We start from the raw sequence: 20331 nt of genomic DNA, 5'->3' as shown, positions 1-20331 counted from the left end.
GATCCTATAGCCTTTCTGGGCTCCTGTTCCAGTGTCATGTTGAATTATTTTTCCTTATGTCCAGTGAGATTTTTCCCCTGTTGCAACTTGTGATTCTTGTCTCCTGTCCTTTCATTGTCCACTTAGGAGAAGAGTCTAGCTATGTCTCCTCTTTAATCCCACTTTGTTTTGTTGGATTAGCAATTAGATCTCCCTCTCAGTCTTCTTCTGGGGTCCCCAGTTGAAGAAAGACAAGGAACTCCTAGAGAGATGATTAAGGGACTGGAGCATCTCTCATACGAGGAAAGGCTGAGAGAGCTGGGTCTGTTTAGTCTGGAGAAGAGAAGACTGAGAGGGGATCTCATCAATGCTTATAAATATCTAAAGGGCAAATGTCAAGAGGATGGGGCCGGACTCTTTTCAGTAGTGCCCAGCGACAGGACAAGGGGCAATGAGCACAAACTGGAACACAGGAAGTTCCATCTCAATATGAGGAAAACCAACTTCACTTTGAGGGTGACAGAGCACTGGCACAGGCTGCCCAGAGAGGTTGTGGAGTCTCCTTCTCTGGAGATATTCAAAACCTGCCTGGATGTGATCCTGTGCAACCTGCTCTAGATAGTCCTGCTTTAGCAGAGTGGTTGGACTTGACGATCTCCAGAGGCCCCTTCCAACCCCTACCATTCTGTGATTCTATGGTTCTGTGATTCTCTTCTCTAAGCTAAAGAAACCCATTTACTTCAGCCTTTCCTTGTATCTCATATGCTCCAGACTTATTTGTCCTCTGTTGAACTCTATCCAGGTTGTCAATATTTCTCTTGTTTTGGGATCTCCAAAACTAGTGATAGCATTCCAGATACAGCCTTATAAGCATTTAGTAGAGAACAAAAATAATTTCTCTTGACCTACTGGCTACTGTTTTGCTAATGCAAAAAAAAAAAAAAAAGTGCACATATAGAGAGAAATAACAGAGATAAACAATGAAGATTTATGAAGGAAGAGGAAAAAGCAAGGATTTGAGCAAAGCTTGGTCAGCAAAATTAGAAGTATTGTGGATCTGAAAGTGTAGTTGTGCTAGGTAGCCATGCTGTCAGGCAGTGGAAAAAAGGCTCTGATATATTAGCTTTTATAATGGAGAGGTCTTGGCAAGGAATATTGCCACCCCAGGACACCTGCGGATTTTTACGTGCCAACAGGGTATATCCCAGGGAGTGTCCCGGAGGGCAAGGCCAAGATTTTTATTCATCAGTTTTCCCTTCCTCTCTCCAAATGTAAATCATCTTGGCTTATCTAAGAGAGATAATTTATAGTCAGCCTGCTGGCTGGACAGCTTCATGTCTTTCATAAATTAGATAGCCAGACACATGTGGGTCAAGTCTGGAAATGCAATGCATGTCTTTAGAGGAGGGATGGATTCTTCCTAGTCCTTCTTTACATTTGATTCTTTCCACACCTCCCTATTTTTTCCTTTTGTCAACTGTGCATTGTCCTTATTTTTCCTCTCCTTCTCTTCTTTTTCTCCAGTTGAACACGTTGATCAGTACCAGATCAGTATATGAACTTATCTGACTTTTGTGCCTGATCTTTTGTTTATCCCACGCCCTAGATACTGAATTGAGGACTATGTTCCTCTTCCCAGTCTTTCCTCCATTGTTCTCTCTACCTAGGCACTTATTTCATGATGAGAGGAACTGCAAAGTTCGTTCTCCGGATGTCAAAGCTCATGAGGTTCTGTTGCAGCTGAGCAGCAGCAAAAGTTCCAGCTCTTCTCAAATTCTCATGAAAGATTTCAGATAGGCCTGTGGGCTATAATAGCACGTGCTGTACAGCAAGGCCTAAGATCTGGGGTTTTTTTAAGACTAGGTCTATACTTAGTACTGCTGGCCAACATAATTATTAGAGAAGCATTATTGAGGAGGACACTGTACCATCCAAAGAAGTCTTTAGGCAGTGCAGTTAATTTTGTTCTGGCATAAAGTGTTTGCAGTAGAAGAAGTTATTGAATAATTTTGTTATCAAAGTTGTTCTTCCCTTTTTAACCTGTAGTTCCCTCACTGCCTATTGGTTGATGCAGTCAAGAGAAGGAGAAGTTGGAGTTGGGAGAACACAGTGGTATGGGGTGTTCTCCTTCTGGCATTATCAGCACCAGGGTAGAAGTAAGTAGCATGATTTGCAAATGGGTCTGATACAGTATTTTCTGTACTGTGGAAAGTGATGATTCCACTAAAAGTCTTCAGCAAAAACTGGTCCAGTTAGCTGGAAGCAATGAGGGGTGTCTGGCACAAAGGTTTTTCTACTCAGCGGGGATACATCCAGTTCAATCCCCTTTCAAGTATGATCAGGACACATTTTGAAGGTTACTCGTCCATTCTCATTTTAGTGGAAAATATTACAGTGCAGACTCTCTCTGTGAGATGCAAGGTGGTTAACCAAGGTGGGGGAAAAAGAGACACCAGTTTCTCTTTTAAACCCTTGATCTTGTAGAAATCACTTGTTATTCTGTCTCAGGGTAGTACTAAAAGAGCCTTGTGGCCAACAGCCTGATGTAGTATTAAAGTAGTCAGAATCTAATATGGGAAAAAGAGGGGGAAAGTGAGAGCCTAAAGTTGACTGAGTCTAATTGCTGGCAAATGCCCTGGATCAGTCTGTTGACAAACAGGACAGGGAGAGCTGGAGACAGATCCCTGGTAGGTCTGAGAGCAAAAAATCAGCCAAACATCTTGGACAAGTTTGAAATCTTGTTTCTTGTTTGGTGTATTTCCTTCTCCCATCCCCCATTTCTCTGCAGCAGAAGCAGCGTTGAAGGGTGTGTAATCTGGCAGGCTGTTGGAGGAGTCTCTGGCCTCAAATTACACGGCATGAGAACTCTGTGCATAAAATTAGCAGCAGAGTTCTGTGTATTAGGCGCCAGGGAAAAATGTCACATTCAGCAGAACTCAGAGGCAAGAGGTGGAACAGAAAGAACTGGAACGGGACGTCAACTCCCCTTTAACTGTTTTGCAGGAGACATATCTGAGAGTGTCATAAGCAGCTGGCTTGGAGCAAAGATTATTTGGGTAGTAAATAGATTTTACTGTATGTCTCAGTAACAGGAATGTTTGATTCTCCCCCTGCCCCCCTTCTCTTTTTCCTTTATTCTGAAGGTTTCTTGCTTTTTGTTTTTTTCTCAAGGAAATGGCTTTTCACTCATGAAGAAGTGCTATTGACATATAGTTTTCTGCCCTCCTTTCCACCTTCCTCTGGTCTGATTCCTGGTGAGAAACCCACTGTAAGGGCATATTTGTGCAACAGTTTATGCAAGTTGTTTGTAGTGAAATCCTAAAAACTAAATAAACTGCTGGCAGACTGGGCAAAGGCACTAAAGCAAGGAGAAGCAGCTATTCAAGGACTGGCTTCTTGAGATACTATCTCAGTAGCAGCTATCTCATTCAGAAAACTATTACAGAAAAGGTCATGGTTTTGGCTCCTTCCTTACCTTATAAAAGCGGTAGGTAAAATCCTTGCCACACCAGTGTTAAATTGCCCTGAAGCATATGTGTGAGAGAGGCTGCATTAGCATCTGTATGTGGAGATGGATTGCCAAGAGACATAAATGTACACTTGCCTGAATTGTTTGGGGATGTACACGTACACAGAAACATTCACTGCGTTATCAGAGTGCTTTCATAAGACAAAGTTATCAGGCAGCAATGCTGGTTTAATGTATTCCTCCAAATTTGTTCTTTGTATTGATGTCTGTGCTGTGAGCTGGGCTGGGAAGTTGATCTGTGTCTTAAAAAAAATGTTTTTACAGCTGGATTAGTTAGCTGATGTATTTTGCAGCACAGCCTCAGACGTGCCATCCTGTGGGGCAGGAAAAAGCAAGAGTATGTGAGGACAGGGAATTTCCTAAACTGATACTTAGCATACTTAGTTGAAATTGCAGCTTCAAAGTCCAGCATTTGTTTGGCGCAGATTATTGAAGCAAACCAAGCAGGATGATGCATCCCCAGATTAGATAGCGCTCTGGGGCAGAAAGCTGTTCTTCATTTTGTGTCCTTGTTCTTTTCCATAATAGGGCAAGCCCATTGGCTACTGCTGTTTAATATATGTGATAGTTTAGCAACTACATTCTTTTGTAAGGGTTTGGGAATCAGTTGTAAGCCCTGGCATCAGAGCATTAGTGGCACATTTTTAAAGGGCTATATTTTTTATATTGTTTTCAATTTGCACTGTAGGTGATTTTGAGTGCATGTGTGTTGCTAAGTGTGCTGTCTTTGGCTGGGATAGAGTTGATTTCCTTCATAGTAGCTAGTATGGGACTATGTTTTGGATTTGTGCTGAAAAAAGTGTTGATAACACAAGGATGTTTTCGTTACTGCTGAGCAGTGCTTACACAGGGTCAAGGCCTTTTCTGCTTCTCACACCACCCCACCAACAAGTGGGCTGGGGGTGCACGAGAAGCTGGGAGGGGACACAGCTGGGACAGCTGACCCCAACTGACCAAAGGGATATTCCATACCATATGACGTCATGCTCAGCATATAAAGCTGGGGGAAGAAGAAGGAAAGGGGGGAGTTTTGGAATGATGGCGTTTGTTTTCCCAAGTAACTGTTATACATGACGGAGCCCTGCTTTCCTGGAGATGGCTGAACAGCCGCCTGCTGATGGAAGTGGTGAATGAATTCCTTGTTTTGTTTTGCTTGCATGTGCAGCTTTTGCTTTACCTATTAAAGGGTCTTTATCTCAACCCACAAGTTTTCTCACTTTTACTCTTCTGATTCTCTCCCCTATCCTGCTGGGGGAAAGTGAACAAGCAGCTGCCGGCTGGGGCAAAACCACACCACTAAGGATAATGGTTGCGGTTTCTCACTTTTCACCTGACTTTCCCAAAGTATTATACCTCTACTGAGCATTTTTCCTCCTCACTCTCCCCCCATGAGAAAAGTATTACTGTTAGCCCCGTTTTACAGATGGCAAAGCTGAGGCAGAAGGAATCACAGCAAGCCAGTGGCTGATTGAATGCAGTTAATTGAGAGGTCTCTTATTTAGACTGGGCTTCACATAACAAGGCAGCCTTCTGCCTGTTGAGGCATAGGAGGCACAAACTCCAGCCTTCCACGCTTGAAATGGACAAACTGGCAGCTGGCTTGGGGTCCAATTGCTTATTGATATGGTAATTGGTGGGCTCATTCCACAAGTTTATCTTTCAAGGAATAAAGGCTGAAGTAATAAAAAGCCAGTAGGAGAAGCAGCAGCAGAGACAGGCTGTGAGTATATGCTGTGAGGAATACTGACGGAACAGAACTTTGAAAATTACAGGATTTTAATACTTATTGCCTCTATGTTTACCACTTGTCTGCCTATCCTAACCTCTAGCCCCTTTGCCCCCCAATTTTATTAGGGAATATTGTCCCAATTTATGAACCGTTAGAAAATGAGCCATAAACTCTCTATAATGAGCAGACTGGATATGTCTGCACCAGAAAATTCTGCTTCTTTGATTATATCAGTGTAGCTTAAGTAGTACAATTCCCCGAGGGTAAAGACAATTATACCAGTGTAAAAGTGCATATCCAAATATAGCTGAGTCCCGAATGGAAAGGTACCTTTATACCAGTAATAACTAGGTCCACAGTAAGGTACAGATTTATTTCCTTAACTTTAGGAACCTGAGGTGACAAAATTTGGAATATAGTTACTTTATAATTCATGTATATTCCAAAGACACAGATAAAACCTTCCGAGGGGGAGTTGGTCCACTTGAGGTCTGATTTACTGGTCAGTGGTGCCTCTCTTCACTGTTGGTTCTGAGAACTTCCACTTCGCTAAAGGCACTTCTCTAAAGTTTCTAAATTAAACAAAAGCAATTCGCTCACAAGATTTTATCAAATGGATGGGAAAATTAAACACTTAGGAATAAAGTAGGATGGTTTGAATACAGCACTGCACAAATTTTAGCAAATCCCAACTCTATTCAAAATAGATTTGGGAAAATTCAGTGTTGTTTTTTTTTTTTTTTTGCATGATTTTGACAGGTCTTTTGAACTTGTGAAACAGATGATGGCAGGCTTTTCTTTGTCTTGAGTAGCAATAACTGACAGATTTTTGACTCTCAAGATGATTAGGAGACTAAAACAGAGACTCTCCTGTTGCAAAAAGTCACTGCTGTGAAGCACTTAAAACTAGATTTTAAGCTTCTGGAGGAATGGTTGTAGGCATAGCTCTCAGGAGTTCTTGGATGGAGCTATCCTACTTCTTTGTCTGCAATGGCCAGTTACCAGATTTTGACACTGGTAGTTGACTGGAGCGGGTTCACCTCCAGCCCACATCTGTCATGCACAGTACCAATCGCAAGCTCTGCCCTATTTCTTCTCTATTTGCCTCTTTTATTCTGGCAGTGATACGCTGTCTGGGTGAGGAAATGTTCTGTTGCTATTTCTGAGCTTCCATTTTTCTCACTTAGCCTCATCTTGGGCATCAATATCCATCTTAGCTCTGCAAGAACAAAACCCACCATTGCTCATCAAGGAGAAGTTACCACTGTTCTGGTAAGACTTCCTCTAACTCTTTCAATCTGAAGTGATCTTACTATATCAGAGAAAGATCCTATATATTTTTAAAAGATTGTTAAAGGATGCAGATTTATTGTAAAGGAAGAGTTGTGTTCCACAGAGAGGAAGATCATAATACTGCTTGTGATATTGCTCTGCGTAAGAAAAACTGGAAAGATCTGGCTATGGCATCATGAACTAATAAGACCCAGAATGATACTGTTGAATGCATATTTCCAAAGTAGCTGATCATGACTTAAAAACTCCTCAGTTTTGGGGGTATTTTTTCCTGCAATGCTTATTCCCTGTTTTGCTTAAGTAATTGAGGTGCAAAAGTAAAGGTTCAATTACGGAATTTAGTTTGATGTTCCAGGAAAAATGTTATTTAAAAAAAAAAGGCTGCTGTTTCTTTAATATTTGGTTCTGTAAAGCCCTTTCATGTTGAGTAGCAATTTATTCTAGAAATTACACTATCAAATTCACTGTCAGGAATAGTGGAAGATGCTGACCTTTAAATTTCTTGAGTTCATGATGGATTGTTTAGTTGTATTTATATCAGCAGGGAATGATCATAGTCCTTTTCTGCAAATGCCTACTAGTTACATTTCACCCTAAACAAGCAGTCATGGAAACTGTGTCCAGATTTAAATCAAAGTAAATTTCCAAAGTTCTATTTATCTATATTCCTGTTCCTTTTTTCCTCTCAACACAATGTGAGACAGCAAGAGTATCCATGCACTCAGCCAATATGGATTGAGCCATCATCTAATGAAGAATATAAAACCAGCTCAACTTATCTCTTCTTTTTATTTTTGAGAAGTTCAGAAAGATAGGACAACTTCAACAACATTTTTTTTTTAATGGGTTTGTTTTCAGCTGTCCTGAAAGCATTTATTGAAGAAAGTCTCGTTACTTACCATTGGATCAACTGCCTTCTAAGGATTTTGTAGCACTACCCGCAGAAGAGCGCTGAAGTTTACAGGGCAGCCATGGGTAGCTTATCTTACATAACTTTTGTCCAAAAATTTTGCAGAGCTGTAGATCATTATTCGTGTGCTATTATAATAATGATAAGGAGTTTAAACATGACTGTATTTGAAAACAAATATTGTGAAAGTGTATTAAAGCATTCTGTAAAACTGATGGTAGCCATAAAAGCAAAATCTGTACAAGTATGTAATATGAATGGAAAATGGAATACAGCCCCAAATCACTTTTCCCAAATCAGTGTTATCAGTTGCAGCTTGGTCTTAAGCAACCACAGAAGAAAAGACACTCAACTACTAATGATGTGTATGCTACAGAATTAAATATTCCACATATCCTTTTAAAAGAAGAAGTTGAATGGAAGTATCTTGCAAGCCAACTCTGCTGTATGTGTTTCTATTTGATGTTCTGTTTCCTTGCAGTGATTATCAAAATGTTATTTCCTTTACAAATTAATCTGGGATGTGACCAGACATTTTTAAATAATATTATTCTTGTTTACTTTACTCTGTCACTTTGCAAATTTATTCTATGGCAGGTGATTGAACATAACTATGCAGCATTTTTCTAACCATTTTCTTGGTTTTGGTTTGGTTCAGAACAAGAAAATATTGCAGAATCAGAAACTTTCTTAGCAGGTTTAGCATTATACTGTGAGATTAGTATTATTACTGGCTATAGTCTCTAGTAGAAAGTAGTGGAATTGAGGAGCTGCTCTCAGTTTGTTTTGCTTGGCTTACAGCAAAGCAGTTGCATAGAAAATTTGTCTATGAGTTTGTCTGTTGACTTGTTCTTGAAAAAAACGTGTCTCCAGCTAAACAATGAGCAAGTATTTTTGCATTGTGTCATATCCTCTGTCTCTTAAAAGATGTGCCTGCATTGTATCTAGATTACTTTCCAAGAGATTTGAAAATATTAGAATATCCTTTTTATGATTTTCTTGTCAAAACTATGATATACATCAAATATAAACAGTTACCTTCAAATCACCCCTCCAGCCTTTCCCTTTCACTTCTATTAAAGTTTGCACAGATCTTGTGCTTTCCACAATCTTTTTGCAGGTGTCAGGAGGGCCCTTCTGAATTTTCATGAGTTCATATATATTGATCTTGTGATTAAGGGTTCTGGTCAAGGTGATCTGTTCGTATTTCCTTCTGAACGTCGGGAGAAAGCAAGAGGACTGCAGTTAGAAAACTTGATTATTGTCTGTCTCCCTCAAGGCAAAGGGAACAGAATAATGAGCCTGACTTCAGGTTACATGAGGACGACATATTTAGCAGGCCTAATCAAGAAAATGGAATACACATCAGAGTGTGAGAGTCTGAGGAAATACTTGTATCCAACATGATCACCACTTAAAACTACTGTAAGTCTGTGTGAGCAGCACAGAGTAGCAGATCACTCAGAAAATACAGTTCAGAAATGTGTAGCTTCTCCTGGTCCCTTCTGATCAAGAGACACTATATCCCCTCTCAAATTCTATAATTGTGCCTTCAGTTATCCGCAGGAAAGAGATGGGTGAAGAATTTACTTAATTAAAATGCAGTGAAATGCAGTTTACTCTTGAGGCTGATGATTACAGTTGTAAATAGAGTTTTATTTTGAAGGGTGCTGGTTGACTTTTGCTCCATTCAGATGAGAATTTTTGTGCTTGACAATGGAAGAAGGAACCAAATATGTATTGAACATGAAAATGGAAGAGAGTCAAAGACTGGAACGTGGAGGCAAAGGTACTACACATGCCAACTTTTGAATAAGGCAGATAAGTTATGCTGCAACTTATCCACAGTGTTAGGAAATGATGGTTTCCTCATCACTTTCTTCCTTTTATTTTCTTCTTGAAAGGTTGTCAACTGATTTTATACAAATGCTATATCACTACCCTTTGTGTACAAGGCAGGGCAGTCAGGATTCTCTTTGGGGGAGCCATTACCCTGTCTTTGTAGGTGGCAAATGCAGATTGTTTTGAGCACATGAAGCTGAAAAGATCTCTGCTCTTTCAAGGACTCGTCTCTCACTTGCATTGATCCATCCTTCAAAGCTCTTTTCCTAATCTCCTCTGCCTGATACCCTGGTACCCATATGTTTGACATATTTCCTGACCATACTTTCTACTCCCACTTGAAAATTAATTCTTTAGCTCCACCTCCTGGCTCTTGGTCCGTGGAAAGGAGAATTCTCAGGAATCACAGAGCCTTAAGAAGGGATCAGAAGTATTCATCCTAGTTTACAAACATTAGCATAGAGGTGTATATGGGGACATTTTAGCTGTGGCAAAACAGAATTTGTTGAGCCCACTCATACTGGCTTTCCACAGAGGCAGATGTTATGGTGAAGAGGTGGACAATAGAATATGTGGCTCATAGTTTCTGCTTTTTGTTGGGCTTTTGGTTTCTCAACTGTGGCAGTTTCGATACATGACAGACATCACAAAACAGCCCTTCTCTATGACTGTTTTTTCCTCTAGTACTTCCTCAATCTCATGGGGGTGGGGAGATACAGAAGAAGTCGTCTGACACTGAAACATTAAAAAAAAGATCTCTGAGGCCTTGCAAAGGAGTCTTAATTCACACAGGGATAATTGTTTAGACTGTGTTCATCCTGTTCAATCAGAAACTGCCCAAGAACTGGAGGAATAGAGCTTAGCCATCTGGATTTAAGAAGTTGAAAGCCATGTCCCTTCCCCGGCAGCTGCGAGAAAAGAGGTAATGTGTCTTTCCTTCCTCCCTCCTCCCCACAAGCCTCCATGTAACTGCTATGATCTGTTCATTTAATTTGGGTGCAAACTTCTCTGATGATTCTAAAAGTCTTCTTGTTATTGTAGCTTCCAAAGCTCAGTGTGGAGCAGACCATTTTTTAAGTTGGAGTGGACTTTCTTCTTTTCATGGGGATTATTCACCACCTAGGACAATAGTGGGTCATTGTCCTCTATAAGCTGCAAACAGTTTCCCTTTTACTGGGGTTTGTGATATGAGTGTTTGTGATATGACTAATTATATCTCTTGATGTCCATAACCACATCCCTCTTCACAGTAAGTGGTAGTATTTACAGTGTTGTGGGTGGTGCTAATTCATGTCATTCTCCTCGTACAGCAAGCTATTGCAAGACTTTGCATCGTTACTTTTGCCTTCCAGATGGGCTACACATTGTGGAAGCCCCTGCTTAGGATATTCTCCTAGCAGAATAAACTGAGCCAACTGCCATGTTTTTTATATTATCAGACTATTTAATATTATGTCAGCTTGGCATTTCTTAGATTATCCTTTTTAAAGTTTCTCTTTCTCTCTATATCTCATTTGTTATCCTTTTTCCCTCATTCTTGATCTTTTTTACTTAAGTGTTAAGATAAATACCACTCTAACAACATTGAGTTGTAAGATCGAAGCAAAGGTGAATTTGTCTTCTGTTTGTCAAAGATGTTGTACCAAGGAGAAGGTCCCAGAGGAAAAAGAACCTGCCAATCCATGCTGGTTTATTGTGTGGGCAATATAGGCAAGAAACATGAGAGTGTGGTCATATGGCTGCTCTTTAGGTGTTCCTGCAGGAATCCTTCCTTCTCTCTTGCTTCAAATCCAATACTTTCTAGAATCTGCAAAATTCTAACCTTGCCCAGTATCATGTGTTATTTCACACATTTTGACATTTTCAAGTATCTTTGTGCTTGCTTCAGGTTATCTACTGTGACTGGGAGGTCTCCCTGTAAATATTTGCTAGGCTACTCATGCTTTTTTCAAAGCCTCTTTAAAAGCCTGCTTTACTGTGATGTTTACAATAAAACTTGACAACATTTTGACAGCTGGTGTAGGCACCACTAGCTATGATATAGAACAATAGGATGTCTTTGTTTCTTTGCTTTTTTCTGTTTGTGCTTATCCTTCTGTTGTTTCTTATATGTATAAGGTAGATTGTATGCATCTTACACATAGAGTGTAAGGTTTTTAGAAATTATGTTTGTGCTGTCAGTTTCTACAGCACCTAGCACAACAAGCTGTTAGCTCAGAACTGTTTCCTATTCCCTACAGTAATGCAGTAATAATAACAGCATACATCATGGTATAAAATGATCTCCTTAGAATAAGAGATACTGTCGCAGAGTTATTATTGTAAGTCTACTAGATGCTGTAGGAAGGATTAAGAATGCATCCACAGTTGATCATATTTCTCAGGAAAAGCTTACCAGCTCAACTGTTCTTTTGGAGTCCTGCTACTTTAGCAAGCCTGGGAATGATAAGGATGTTTTTCAGGCTTGATGAATCTTCACAATGGTTACTGACTTGTTCTAAACTTAAAGAAACTTGACATCTCAAGATCAGACCTACAGAGGAAGAGAATGACAACATGAGTTTCTAACTTTTTGGTTTTGACACTAGATAATGTGATGTTGCCTATCTATTTTTATTCTGTATGGCATAGAGACCTCCAAAGATTAATGACAGTTTGAGTAACCTAAATCTTTTGTTCTTGCTTCACAGTGATTTTGACCAGCTTCCAGATGATGTACCTGTTTCAGCTAACATAGCAGATATTGAAGAGAAGAAAGGATTTACTAATTATTATGTAAGAAGGGAGGTTTATCCTGTCTCTATATGCCCTCAGCTGTGACTTACTTGGTTGTCGGAAGCAAAACACAGTTAATCTGATGTAGTTACTTTGTGGCATGAATAGTTCCATGCAGAGAACTTCTCAGTGCTTCTTTTTTTCTGGAATGGAGGTTAATCTATCATAGTCTAAAAATTTATTGTCTGGGTGAAATGAGACAGAGGTGTATCCTCTAACATTGCTTGCTTTCTAAATGCTTACCTAATTTTTTATTTATTTCCTGTTAGAATGCTGTAGCTTTGGTGAAGATAGTGGGAAAGGAATTAAAAGAGGGTAGAAGGACAGGGTCTTGTCTTCATGAACAAGTAGACAGGAAAGGAATAGTAGGGAAAAACACTATGAGATTTTCTGAAGAGGGGTTTTGGATAAGATCAGGTCAGTTTGACTTCTGCAGGGTATGCTGCTTTTGCTGGAGACATTGCTCATAAAACCTTCCCACTGCAGTGTGTAGGTTTTACTCTGGAATATGATGATGTTTGGTTGCTCTGTCTTTATGTTTTCTGAAGAATATGGCTGCAACGTGACTCAGAGGTCAGTGCATGGAAATCATGGGCTCCTTTAGAGCAAAGCAATTTTGGCAAGATACAAGAAATAAGATAGTGGTCGGAGGAGGTCAGACCATAATTTCTGAAACTGTGTACTTTAGAGTAAAAAAGAAGTATGAATGCCTTCAATTCTGAAATCAATTCATTTAGATGTCTGTCTATAGATTTAGATGTCCAAAGCATCCTACTGTAAAATATTTATATTTACCTCCCTAATAAGTTTTGTTTGTCACTGAGGGAAGGTGTGTAAGCATAAAATGGCATCTAGTCATTTCAGGTTTCCTTTTAAGATTATGTAATAGAAAGCAGCCATGGGGATATGATCCCTGGGAGAGCTGGACCCACACATATACCACACTGTCTGGTACTAACTCGTTATTTTCTAGTAGTTGAATCTGCAGATGCTTAACTGGAGGCTTGCTTTCTACTCTGCCCCTAAGACAATATTCCCACTACCGGAGCACTGATCTTATGTTCCTATTGTATGCCTCACTTTCATTTGGTAAGTATTTATAAGTACGAATATCAGACTGAATCCCCTTTCCCTGTTTCAGATGTTTGTAATTGAAGTAAAGGTTAAAGGTGGTGGCAGATACCTGATTTTCCGACGCTATCGTCAGTTCTATGCCCTCCATGCCAAACTAGAGGAGAGATATGGGGCAGAGAGCAATAACGGCCCTTTTACCTGCACACTCCCCATGTTGCCAGGTAAGCTGTCAGTACCAAATCTGTGCATGATTAGCAGCTTTATTAACCCCAGGCTGTCCTAAAGAGGAGTGCATTGTAGGGAAGTAGTTGTGACAAGGAACTAGATCCAGCTGTGGATGCTGGAGAAGTCAAGTTCTACTGGCAGTCCCTCCGCTTGTGGTAAAGACCAATGGTATCCTGGAATGCATTAAGAAGAGCATGGCCAGCAGGTCGAGGGAGGTTATCCTTCCCCTCTACTCTGCCCTACTGAGGCCACATCTGGAGTCCGGTGTCCAGTTCTGGGCTCCCCAGTTCAAGGAAAACAGGGAGCTACTGGGGAGAGTCCAGCGGAGGGCTATGAGGATGATTAGGGGACTGGAGCATTTCTCGTATGAGGAAAGGCTGAGAGAGCTGGGTCTGTTTAGCCTGAAGAAGAGAAGACTGAGAGGGGATCTCATCAACACTTATAAATATCTAAAGGGCGGATGTCAAGAAGATGGGCCGGACTCTTTTCAATAGTGCCCAGCGACAGGACAAGGGGCAATGGGCACAAACTGGAACACAGGAAGTTCCATCTCAATATGAGGAAAACCAACTTCACTTTGAGGGTGACTGAGCACTGGCACAGGCTGCCCAGAGAGGTTGTGGAGTCTCCTTCTCTGGAGATATTCAAAACCTGCCTGGATGCGATTCTGTGCAACCTGCTCTAGGTGATCCTGCTTTAGCAGAGTGGTTGGACTTGACAATCTCCAGAGGTCCCTTCCAACTCCTACAATTCTGTGATTCTGTCATTCTATGAAGTTCATTTAGAAAACTAAAATCTGTTAGAAAAGATGTCTTTTCTTGAAGATCCTACTTTCTCTTGATTGCTTCCATTTTTTTTCCTCAATAACTGTCACAGGTTTTATATTTTCCAGGAAAAGTTTATGTTGGGGCCAAAAAGGAAATTGCTGAGAACAGGATTCCTATCTTAAATGTCTACATGAAGGTAAAACTTAATTTTAAGGTAGAGATTGCTCCAAGCACTGCAGATACTTACCCCTTGAAATCAGCTAAGAGAGACAGTACTGTTGCAGTCGGGGGTATCTGGTTCTCTCTGTATTGTTTTTCCTGAAGACACAGTGTCCACACTGTGGGACAACCTGCAGTCCTATTCCCCAGATTGTTCAGACTGCAGAATTGCTGGAGTACGCAGTTCACAAAGGCTCACTCACTGCCTTCATATATAGATAAATACACTTGCAAAAAAACCCCCAACCCAACAAACCCAAAATGAAACAAAAAAACCCCAACCCAACAAACCAAGATGTATGAGGAAATGGTGAATCTCCAGGTGTTGTGTGAAGGTGGAGTTGGTATGTGCGCCTAAGGGACTAGAAGAGCGGGGTGAGCTTCTGGGTGTACCTGCTCTACAGTGAAGACACAGCCAGTAACATCGAGGAGAGAAATTTTTTGTGTGCAGGTTAACTGAAGACCTGACTTTAAATCAGCAGAAGTCTGAAGCACTGGCCAAGACTTCCAGTACTTAAGATTGCCTTCTTTCCACAGTCCTTCACGTTCTGAAGGGAAACACAAAGAGCAATTTATTCCTTCTGCAGTAAATCAGGCACAAAAAGAGTGAAGCAATACATTGGCCAGCTCCAGGAGTAAACAGGAGAAACTGTCAGCTGTTCAGCCGTGTCCTGCTGAGTGAGAAGGGAGAGGAGGGAGATTTCTGGCAGTAATCAATATCCTTCATGATCCTGTAGGTCAGAGAGGCATATTTGTTACATGTAAATAAATGGAGAATTGGTCTCTCCTACTGCTACACTCTGCTTCCTACTTGCTCTTGGCACAGAACCTACTCTGCCTACCCATTTGGGTGTTGATGGATGAAGAGGTACGGCTGTTCTTCTACCACTCAACCTTTGATAGTGAACAGGTGCCTCACAGACTGAGACGGCTTCGCCCACGGACACGCCGAGTGTAAGTGATTGACGTGTTTTTTCGGCATTGCTTGATGTAACAGATGTTGTCCAGTTTTGGGGGGGGAGAGAGAGAGATAAGGATCACCAATGTGTTTCCCAAGTGAATCCATGAAGTCCTAATATGAGGATCTTTGTGGTAGAGTGAACACAGGGTATTTTTTGTTTTCAGTAATCTCAAATTTTTAAAGTGGATGTGGTACTTGCATTAAAGGAAAATTACAAAATGAGAGTATAGTTTGCTTTTAAAAAGATGCTGCTCAGCTCTATCCGTTGATAATTCTTTAATGGTAATATCTATTATAATATGCAGAATATACAGGCCAAGCTTAAGGACATAGGCTTGCACCACTGAAGTCAATGATGTGAGTTTTGGCACTGAATTCAGTGAGATCTAGCTCAGACACTAAACGAAACCAAATACTTAATTTGTTCCCATCTTTTGTCTAAACAGGGGCCTGTCCCACATAGCAGTATTGACACCCCTTTGGCGAACTGCTAAGTAGACATCATACTTCATTACCCTTCAGACAAATTAATTCTCCTTTCAACATAGCAAAGATGGACCTGCCTTCTTTTCACTTACCTCAAACAGTGCAAAAACTGCATGTGTGCATGCATTCCTGGATACGTGTATGATGGCAGAGTTTGAATTGAATGCCATAAATGGTAGAAACAGGGATGCCCAGAAGGCAGAGTAGGGGGGCTGAGCAGTGCTGTGGAAGAGAGGTCCAGGATACTGACTGTATTGAAAATTCCATCTGTTCTCAGCAGCAGACATCATCAGATAGCTGCTGCTCTGCACTGAAACTGAGAGAACTAGGGCACTGTTGTTGGATCCGTATTTATTTCCTTCAGTGCTGCACACAGAGTCTCATGCAGTTTCTCCAGTGATCTATGGTTTGCCTGCCTCTTAAATAATGAAAATGCAGACGCTGTACTATTGATCGTGTAGTACTTTTGATGACTAGAAAGACATATTTACCTCCCTGTTGTCTGCTTTCTTTGCAGTAAAAGCATTTCACCTCAAGCACCTATTCTTGACCGCATGGCAACTCCACGGGCAGAGGTGAGCACTCTGCACAATCTGTCATAGCATAGGAGATTAAACTCTGTTTTACTTCGGTATCTCATTGATCAAGTTGCCCTCTCCAATTAGAGCTTGAGGAAAGAAGGGAAAGTGAAATCAGCACAGGAAAGCAATTGATTTTAACAACAGGGAATGAAAAAAAGGATGGAAAGAAGTGTTCTGTTCTTCCTTACTTGAGTAATAAGAAGGTCTATTGTAGAGTCAGAATGACAGGAGGTTCAAAATTGAGACACATGTACAGCTTACTGCCATATGGTCCACATTTACACAGTGATACCCATAAATTAAATTTAAAATAAGCACAAGCTTCAGTCTCATTGATTTCAGCATATGTTTAAAAGCTTTGCAGGTGAGGCATCTTAGTATTTTCTGTGACATAAGTGTTCTACTGTGTTATGGTTTTACTCCAGCTGGCAGCTGAGCACCACACAGCCACTTGCTCACTTCCCCTCCGTTGGGATGGGAGAGAGAATTGGAAGAGGGAAAGTGAGAAAACTCATGGGTTGAGATAAAGACAGTTTAATAAGTAAAGCAAAAGCTGCGTACACAAGCAAAGCAAAACAAGAAATTCACTCACCACTTCCCGTGGCAGGCAGGTGTTCAGCCATCTCCAGGAAAGCAGGGCTCCATCACGTGTTAACAGTTACTTGGGAAGACAAACGCCATCACTCCAAATGCCACTGGCTCCCCCCACTTCCCCAAGCCCCTTAGAAACTGAGCATGATGTCATATGGTATGGAATATCCCTTTGGTCAGTTGGGGTCAGCTGTCCTGTCTGTGTCCCTTCCCAACTCCTTGTGCACGCCCAGCCATCCTGCTGGTGGAGTGGTGTGAGAAGTAGAAAAGGTCTTGACTCTGTGTAAGCACTGCTCAACAACAACAAAAACATGTCTATATAACAAAAATATCTTTATTAACACTGTTTCCAGCACAAATCCAAAACATAGCCACATACTAGCTACTATGAAGACAATTAACTCTCTCTCAGATGAAACCAAGACATGCTGAAAAGCGCCTGTTCCCTTGTGTTTTGCTGTATATTGTCTTGGTATTAAACACATGGAACTGCTTTGTAACCAGTACTTGTCTGAGCATAGTCTTGCTTCCTGGAACATGTGATTTTGCCAGGTAAGATTTAAAAAAAAGCACACAAGGGCATTGAGATTTGTTGGTTTTGTTTTTTACACTGAGTATGGCAGGTTTTGGATCAGTCATATCTCTTGAATTTTATCTATTAATTTATTAATATTGAATATACCTACCAAAACTTTTCAACAGATGAAAAAAGGCTTTTGAAAGAGTTATTAACTAGACATATGAACTACTAGCTCAAGGGCAGCCATTGTCTTTTTTCATTAGGAGAATTCTTGGCATTAACAAGACCAAAAGAACCACCTCAACACAGAATAAAGAACACCTTTTCAATTTTGCTCCTCTAAGAGCATTTAAATGGCTACCATGTGCTCTCAGGACAATGGGAGGAGATGTGCATTTTTGATAACTCAGCCACTGTAGTTATTCAAGAACAGCTTGTTAGGGTGGCAGTATATGCTTACCTCCTTCCCCCACCCACCCCCTTCCCTCGCACCCTGAAGGGGGTATCTAAGTCCCAGTTTAACTACATGTCAATTTTCCAGACTTCCCCAAATCTCTCAGTTTAGCATATGGGCCTGAAAGCTAGATGTAAACCCAACATTTAGTTACCCTTAAATTAGGACACAACACTTCTGCAAATTTTTAAGGCTCTTTGTGATATTTTGCAGCAAATCTGAAAGCTGTAAAACTGCAACCAGAATATATATATTTTCAATTCTCAGGACTTGAAGTTTTCAAGTTGTCAGTTCTCTTGAGCTCTGTTGACTTACTTGCTCTTAAGTGCTTTCAACTTCTTTATATTTATTTCTCTGGTGCTCAGTGTCTTGCCACTTTAAGAATCCTAGCATGTGGCTCTCACAGAGCTGTGTTTGTCCTAGGGCTTTCACTACTTCTTCAAAGCATTTTTATGTGTGCTGATTAGGAGAAGAAATTGTGAGAACTGCAGACTATGGTCATATATATGACCTTACCCCAGAAATACATCTGGGATGACAAAGTGCATGCTATCATGCTGCTTTACACTCTTACCCCAAGAACAGAGCAGAAGGAAAGATCCACTTTTGTAATTCTGTGAATAATTTCCATATTACTTTCCATAGGCACTGTTTGATTTTTCTGGAACCAATAAACTGGAACTCAGCTTCAAGAAAGGAGACTTGATCTACCTACTCAGCAGAGTAAACAAAGACTGGTTGGAGGTAAGACTGCAACAGTGGCACTGAATTATTAGCATACCTTGAAATATATGAGTAGAAAAGGTTCTCCTAGTCTTTGGGTCCTGTCTCTACCCTTCAAGGAGAAAATGTATCATAATCAGGTCTTACTGTCAAGAATAAATCCTTGACTCCAAATTTGAAATTGTTTCCTTCCTTGATGGTTTTTAGCTTACAAATTTTCTGCCCTCTAGACTTCAGTTTACATTTGCATTTGCTTCTGCTGGAATGTTTTTAAATTCTTTGGAAGTGATTAGTACACAAAAAGGCCACAGAAAGGAGATGGAAACTCCATTTCAGCGATTAATTGGTTTATTGCCTGAGGGTGAGTTGCTATATACTTCATGCTTCATACCACAACACACGTCAGCCTGATTAGAGAGAACTTGGGCAATGTAGCAGTGTTCTGGAAAAGGATGAGGAGAACATACTGTGCGTTTGCTGATATAGTATCTCTGCTTGCTCAAACACCACAGCCTTCCTTGATAACCATCTGACTTTCATTTTTTACACACTGTTTCACTCCCTCGACATGTATTTGACTACGCAATTGTATAATCTTTTCATAGGAACACCATCAGGTCACTTCCATAGCCTTTCTTTTCTTGATAATAGTAGAAAAATTCTTGCTGTTGTTTCCATGGAAATTAATTGAATTCCAGAACTTACTGTATGTGGCCAAAATGGCATGGTTTTCTTCACACTAACACTTCCTGTCATTGCAGGGAACAGTTGACAATGCCACTGGGATTTTCCCATGTGCTTTTGTGAAAATCATAAAAGATTTACCACAGCAGGAAGACACAGTTAATAAAGTTCGCTGTTATTACCATGATGAGAATATGAGCACTATCAGGTAATAAGAAAATAGTCTTCCAGTTTACTGCTGAAGAAATGCCAACAATTCTCTTTTCCTGATATGTAATGATTAGATTTGTTCTTGTTACAGGGATATCTCAGTGGAAGAGGATCTGAGCAGCATTCCATCATTCAAAGATCTCATGGAATTGATGAGGTACAAGGCAAGCAGTTAGTTGTATGTTTAATACCATTTAAACATTTGTCAAGTTCCTTCCAGTCCTAGATTTTCCACATTCTACTTGGTCATAACCAGTTTTTGGTTGTGAAATACTTTTCAAGTGTCCTGAAGAAGTTGTATTTTGACTTGGCCCAGGGCCATCTGTGCAGACACTAGTCTACCTTGGGATTGTCAGTAAGTATGGAATCCACACACTTCTAACTCAATTATGCTGGGTAGAAGTTTCCATTTCTTGTTCTAAGATCAGAGCCATACCCCCATGAAAGGATCTTTTGTCTAATATACTTCTTCAGGATGCAGGACACCGCCTTCTAACACCTGTTAAACTAGATTAATCTAGTGTTGAACATCAAAACATTAGAACATCAAGTATTAGTAATAGAACACCTGTGCTAATATTCTTCCATTCTTTAACCTGCCCTCCCCTCAAAAAAAGCAACCATAAGTAGGCAAAAGTGGGTAATAACTACAGTCAACTCTTACGTGTGGGAATTTTATCAAACTCACAGATTAATTGTGCCATTCATGTGATGTTACAGGAAATGGTTCTTGGTTCTGGCAGATTTCTTAGCTTAAACACAACACACCGTGAATGTGG

General features: G+C 40.5%; 1 protein-coding gene across 2 annotated transcripts in view; it reads left to right on the top strand.

Moving 5' to 3' along the window:
* The window catches only part of NCF4 (neutrophil cytosolic factor 4), a 56257-nt gene that overhangs the window by 33309 nt on the left and 2617 nt on the right, over nucleotides 1-20331 (top strand). The window contains exons 3-14 of one of the 2 annotated variants that reach the window (XM_075753306.1): nucleotides 4567-4634; nucleotides 6425-6509; nucleotides 9135-9229; nucleotides 10113-10204; nucleotides 11973-12057; nucleotides 13199-13352; nucleotides 14249-14319; nucleotides 15169-15296; nucleotides 16307-16364; nucleotides 18581-18679; nucleotides 19420-19550; nucleotides 19644-19709. In XM_075753306.1, coding sequence (XP_075609421.1) covers nucleotides 10173-10204; nucleotides 11973-12057; nucleotides 13199-13352; nucleotides 14249-14319; nucleotides 15169-15296; nucleotides 16307-16364; nucleotides 18581-18679; nucleotides 19420-19550; nucleotides 19644-19709 — 824 coding nt within the window. In that variant the 5' untranslated portion in view covers nucleotides 4567-4634; nucleotides 6425-6509; nucleotides 9135-9229; nucleotides 10113-10172. Of the gene's footprint in view, nucleotides 1-4566; nucleotides 4635-6424; nucleotides 6510-8444; nucleotides 9230-10112; nucleotides 10205-11972; nucleotides 12058-13198; nucleotides 13353-14248; nucleotides 14320-15168; nucleotides 15297-16306; nucleotides 16365-18580; nucleotides 18680-19419; nucleotides 19551-19643; nucleotides 19710-20331 lie in introns of those variants that run through there. The other variant, XM_010299295.2, reaches the window with a different exon arrangement.

This window comes from Balearica regulorum, chromosome 1 (genome assembly GCF_011004875.1).
Source record: "Balearica regulorum gibbericeps isolate bBalReg1 chromosome 1, bBalReg1.pri, whole genome shotgun sequence".
NCBI lineage: Eukaryota > Metazoa > Chordata > Aves > Gruiformes > Gruidae > Balearica > Balearica regulorum.
This window is presented reverse-complemented; position numbering and strand designations above follow the sequence as displayed.